Source organism: Brassica napus, chromosome C4, assembly GCF_020379485.1.
Source record: "Brassica napus cultivar Da-Ae chromosome C4, Da-Ae, whole genome shotgun sequence".
NCBI lineage: Eukaryota > Viridiplantae > Streptophyta > Magnoliopsida > Brassicales > Brassicaceae > Brassica > Brassica napus.
The window spans coordinates 49,699,150-49,705,135 of NC_063447.1; the positions used below are offsets into that span (position 1 = coordinate 49,699,150).

At 33.8% G+C, this 5,986-nt stretch overlaps 1 protein-coding gene across 1 annotated transcript; it reads left to right on the forward strand.

Moving 5' to 3' along the window:
• The first annotated feature begins 3,074 nt into the window (after positions 1 to 3,074).
• On the forward strand, positions 3,075 to 4,037 carry LOC106449899 (UPF0057 membrane protein At2g24040). The gene is made up of 2 exons (XM_013891564.3): positions 3,075 to 3,557; positions 3,791 to 4,037. The coding sequence occupies exons 1-2, from the start codon at positions 3,468 to 3,470 to the stop codon at positions 3,926 to 3,928; spliced, it is 228 nt and encodes a 75-aa protein (XP_013747018.1). The 5' UTR covers positions 3,075 to 3,467; the 3' UTR covers positions 3,929 to 4,037.
• The last annotated feature ends 1,949 nt before the right edge of the window (positions 4,038 to 5,986 follow it).

Below are 5,986 nucleotides of genomic sequence, written 5' to 3' on the forward strand. Positions count from 1 at the left end.
GTGGTGCTGGATGCATATAATATTGCTGCTGCATTGGTGGAGATAGTAAAACACTCTGAGCCACACTGCCTTGTTGGTACTTCCAGCCATCTTGACCATGTTTTGGGACGTGAGATCTTCCCCATGTGAGTTTTAGCCTCTGAATGTTAATGACTAACCTGTTGGAGAGTTCAACAATGAATAACTGAACTCGACATTAACAACATTATGGTCCACCCCATAATCCTCACACACCATTATCTTAAGCTTCTCCAATGGAGTAGTAGTTTCTAATGTTACCATTCGACCCCGCATTTCTCTGTCTACCACGAAACTCCACTCTTCACTACAACTAGACATCTATTCACCAGATTTAACATAGATTAGAACCATGTTGTATTGATAGAGAAAATAGATGATTATGTCGATGAAGAAGAGAGAAACACAGAGAAAAGATCGTGGGAGAAGAAAAAAACGTGGGAGAAAATATTCTATGAGATATCTAGGGAGAAGAAAAACGTGGGAGAAAATATTCTATGAGATATTTATGGAAGATTTAGTTTAGATTTAGTAAACATCTTTAACCAAATATGGAAGTTTCCATATTTTCCGAATTTCCCTAGAATATATATCCTACCTTACGCAGAACACAGTAGAGTAGATGAGAAACATATTTCTCATTAAGCGCCACATAAGGTAAAAGGCATAACATGTTAAGGCACAAAATATATATAAGGTATATCACTGCGTTGTGGCTATATGTCGTTATCAAGTTGTAGGTATACTGAAGACATCTTTCTTGATTATAACGTTTCGAAATATAGATGTGTTAGAATATATAAGAAATGCTAGTTTACGTTGTACACCCAGGATATATCTATTTATAAAACTTAGTATCCGATTTCTAGACTAAGTAGATGGCCAGAATGAGTATTCTAACTGTAGCTAGAAGATAAAAGAAAATATGATTCTACTTTTTAAAAAAAAAACTTTTAAACATATATATTGTCATACTTATGCTTCCAATGGTTTTCATATTTTAAATATTTTTAAAATTCAGTTTACTATTTTTCCATAAAAGAAGGGTAAAATATATCCAGAATTATCCAAAATATCAGAAGTCCTAGTGTCACAAATAAAAGTTCAAAATGTCATGTTTTTCCAATTTTCCCATATTTTAAAGAGTCGTAACAATATAGAAAATTATACATAGTGTATATAAACTAGAAGCAATCATAAGAAAAATATATGTTGTTTGTAATTATTAGTAACATATAATATTATTTTTTTGTCCTACGAATGGTAGAAAGTCCAATCTACTATGTACGGTTACATAGAATATAATTTCAGCTAATTACATAATTATTTGTCCTTATTATTTGCATCCCTTAGAACTTAGAGCATCATTAACGCATCACCCTTATTTTTTTTATTTTTTTTTTATCTGATTAAAAAAAAAAAAACTAATCGCGGACCGCCACATGTCGGTGGGGTTCGTGAACAGTACAAACAACCCACATAATTCGACGCTTATCTGGGACCATCAAGCAGCGGCGGTTACATTTTGGATGGAACCTACCAACTATTAAACTAATTTTTTTCTGAGCACCTCATTCCTAAGCTATCCCTTTAAAGATGTTCTTACAATCTACCCAATGTACATTTATCTACGAAAAGTAGAATATATAGTCTACTGTTTTCTCTACTATCTGAAATACAATAGATTATATGAATTAACGTTTATTCATCATACATCTACCAATATTGGAATGTAAAATCCATCAACGTATACCTTATTTATCAACATTATATGTACTCAAAGAAATTGAGATTACCTAATCTACGTATTATTTTGACTACAGCGAATTGAATATGTTTCTGCCTGATTCGGTGACAAATATTCCATAAATTTTTCCAAAATCTGTTAGAAGATATTTTCCAAATCTAAATATTACCTAAATATTTTTTTTCCAAATTATTTTTTTGCTGAATTTGGTTAACCGTCTTCCGTTTGTATCTTTCGCGAGTATGTCGGTTACATCGACCACATAGTTGGTGATTATGAATCTACGCTGAAGAATAAGTATGTAGAGCTGCGCTTGCTAAGTCCAAATTTGAATTTCATAAAAATTATAAGGAAGAAGTTAAGGGCTTCAAAAAGCGAGTTTAGAGCATGTCGACCCAAAATGTCCGTTTAAAGTCTAAACTTGAAAAAGTGGAAGATGCAAACACTCAAAATCGACGAAACAATTAGTAATAAATTCTCTCGACGATCTGACAAATGGGCGACCACAAATACGATGATGGCTTGAGTGTTTGGTTCAGCTGAAGACAAAACAATTAGCTTAGAAAACTAGCCTTTCTTCCATTAGAGAAATTGCACCCTATAACAGTGGCGGAGCCAATGTACAACCAGGGGGTCAATTGACCCATGTCAATTTTCCAAAAAAAAAAATTTACTTGTATTTCCAAAGAAAAATCTGATGAATTTAGCTTATTGACCCTTGTAAAATGCATTTGTTATCACATTGACCCCTCTAAAATAAAATTCTGCCTCCGCCACTCCCCTATAACCAACAAAAAAAAAACAATAATTCACAAAATAACCAAATCACCCCCCCCCCCCGTGGGTTCGAACCCCAGGCTATGCAATTTCTTGCAGATTACAAGAAATCCGCCACTCCCCTATAATCAACAAAAAAAACAATAATCCCCCCCCCCCACTATAGAAGAAAGGTTTACAAAGAATCATGCAAGTAAATCTGGTCAGGAATGAATTTTTATAGGACGGCTCAGATGATGCAGTTAGACGTAGATCTTCATAAGACAGGTAGTATCGTCGGTTGTCGACTTTCTCATAAATGTAATGTCATAACAAATCAGCGTTATAAAAAAATAAAAAATAAACCAAATCCCCATTCTCTCTCTTCTTTTTAACAAATTAATTTTAGCTCTATCCTCTCTTTAACAAATTAATTTTAATTTTATTTTTGGTTATTTCACCAATTCACCCCTTCCATTGTCATAACTACAAAAGTTACGCAAAACGGTTTTTTGATGGATAAATTTACCATTCATTAAAAATATATAATACCACTCTACATGATCCACTCGGATATTTGTACAGTGAGATCAGATACGAATTTGGGTTATTGGTTCTCAGTTCAGATCTCGGGTTTCATACTTCTGGCCCATAAAGGAAACTGAGTGCTATGTGCTGTGCGAAGTCGTACCTCAGCTCCAGTGAATCAACCAATAGAAAGACGTTGCGGCAAGAAAGAAAAGATAACCAGCCGTAGAATATAGATATATCACGCTAAACGAACGGTAAAGATCTCACGGTATATTACTCGTTTCTATCTTTATTAAATACTATATTTATTGATTACGCGTCGCTGGATTTGTAATTATCATTGGTCGTTTTGTTTCGAGAGGTTTCTTCTCTATCTTCTCCTTTGGTCAAAAGTCTTCAAGCTAATCCAATCTTGATGGTGAGTAGTTGCGAGCTTTGCTGCGAGATTTTGATCGCGATCCTTCTTCCTCCCGTCGGAGTTTGTCTCAGACATGGCTGTTGCACTGTAAGTCCACCTCTTCCTCGAATTGAGATCTCTAATTTCATGTTTCGAAAATCGTAGCTTAATCTATATGAAGGATTGATTACGATTCTTGCTTTCTGTTGATTGGGATTTGATAATCTAATGTCTATTACTGTTTGATTGCCTAGAAATTGCAATTGACTTTGTTTGGGCGATTTCCTGAAAATAAAGGGACTAGAAAGTAAAATTTTGATTTGTTTGTTTAAATAATGCAGGTTGAGTTCTTCATTTGTTTGGTTCTCACTTGTTTGGGATACCTCCCTGGAATAATCTACGCTATCTACGCCATCTTGTTCTTGAACCGAGATGAGTACTTTGATGAATACAGACGCCCAATCTACTACGTTGCTTGATCATTGTTCTTGCATAGAAACATGTAACATATTCGTTACAATGTGATCTCTGTATCTTATAATTAACATTGGACGTTGTGTTATGTTATAAATATAATCATTTAAGACAGAGAACCAGGAACATGTTTCTTGAAGGCGTTTTCTTATGACCCATCATATCTAATGTTCTGGTGACAAAGTACAGTTGATGCGGTTGAACAGCACCACACCAAACACTTATAACTTTCAATCCAGGGCTTTCGAGTCTTCGACCATTAAAAGAAACGATTCATGACCTAGAGGTCCTAGACCCATGTAAAGAACAACTGCTACTAAGATTAAAATTCGCAAAAAAGATTGAACTCTCACTCATATCAAAAATAAGAACATACATTAAAAGATTAAAGTTTATTCATTAAAAGAGTATTCGTGTATCTACAACATGAAGAATTTGAACAAGTTTTTATTCCAACACAAATCATGGCAAACAAACATAGATTCAGGAAAGCTTGCAACAACAATACATATAGTAAACCAAGAGCGTGTGACCTAGTTGTTTTGATCTTCTAGATAGAGGATTCACATTGATCTATCCCGATCACAGAGATAGAGAAACACTTGCTCACCTTGGTAACATTTATTCATTTTTATATTATTTAGAATTTATACCGTGAAGAAAACCAATAACATGGAACTAAGAAGAGCAGTTCCAAAACTATATGATCTTAGTAGAGGAGATCGATGGTTGGATGTTGACGGGATGAAGATAGGAATAATTCCTTTTCTTCTAACAAAAATGTGAAGGTTGTTGTGTCCGGTGCCGTGCACAACAAGTCTTTGATCATCAGTGTGATCTGATAAAATATGGGGAGACTGGATCATCAGCAAAATGATGATCAACAAATAAGAACAAAACACTGAAGATCTCATCTGCCTTAAAAACTTTAATTGGTTTAAAAAATATATATATTTCTGAAATGACAACAAAACTGTTAATGAAACAATATGGCCACTTGATGAGAATTTATAGTCCAACACTGGTAGCCTGGTAGGTTCTTTTTAGCATAGATTTAATACAATCAGTTACAGATAAGATTATAGTATTTCGACAGTTGTGAGCGGTATGAATAATAATTTTGAAGTATTGCGCCACATCAATATTTATTAGGACAAGATTGAATTATTAACATGAAGTGATCTTAGAAGCTCTCATCTGCCTTCAGACTTTTAACTGATTCAAGAAGATTAATGAAATGATCAACAACATGTTTATGGAAAAAGTTATTCACTTGATAGGAATCTAAAATCCATCAGTGGTAATACTACATTAGTTCAACATTTTATTTGTAAACATATAGACTAATACAACTCAATTTTCTATGTTCGGTTAAATTGGTATAACTTAATTAAGAATAAGATTTGTTTTTAGTATTTCGAGTTTTGAGCGGCATTGATAATAGTTTAGCGACCTACTCTTTTGAAAAATGAATTCAATAGTTTTGAAAACGTTGACTCTCTAAAGTCTAAACATCAATTTGTAGGTATTTATGTTGTTTTGGTATTATATGCGACATGGGATGATTGAAACTGACCATTGACCAAGGCATTAGGCCCTCCCTACAAGACATCGTGGAGTTATAGATTATCATCTGCAACCGTCTACCCCATTAAAATCTTTAAAAAAATGTTTTTCTATTTTTTTAACTTTTTTTTTGGACTAAAAAAGAAAAAAAAATCTAACCAATCGCGGGTCATCACATGTCAGTGGAGCCCGCAAATAGTTAACAGATTCCACCGAATTGAATTCTTAGAAAAGGAATTTAAGAACACCAACTTGCACAAAAACCTAAAAATCGTGAACCCATATAGTTTTATAATAATTTTTTTTTGAAGGATTCCAACTAAAGATGATTGTTGGACTTAGTTCTTAACGTCAGCGATTAAGATATCCTTTCTCGTATACAATAGAAGGCTGACGAGGAATATCTGAAATTGAAAAGTAATTAAATAGAACTTTGTCACTAATTCGTGCACGCCACATATGCATTTTTGTCAACTTGAACTCCACGGCACTCTAAC

What these genes read in the sequence shown, in the direction of transcription:
- LOC106449899 (XM_013891564.3), top strand. Translation starts at nt 3,468, where the DNA reads ATGGTGAGTAGTTGCGAGCTTTGCTGCGAGATTTTGATCGCGATCCTT. An exon ending in TCAGACATGGCTGTTGCACT is followed by an intron (nt 3,558 to 3,790) that starts GTAAGTCCACCT and finishes TAAATAATGCAG; the next exon opens with GTTGAGTTCTTCATTTGTTT.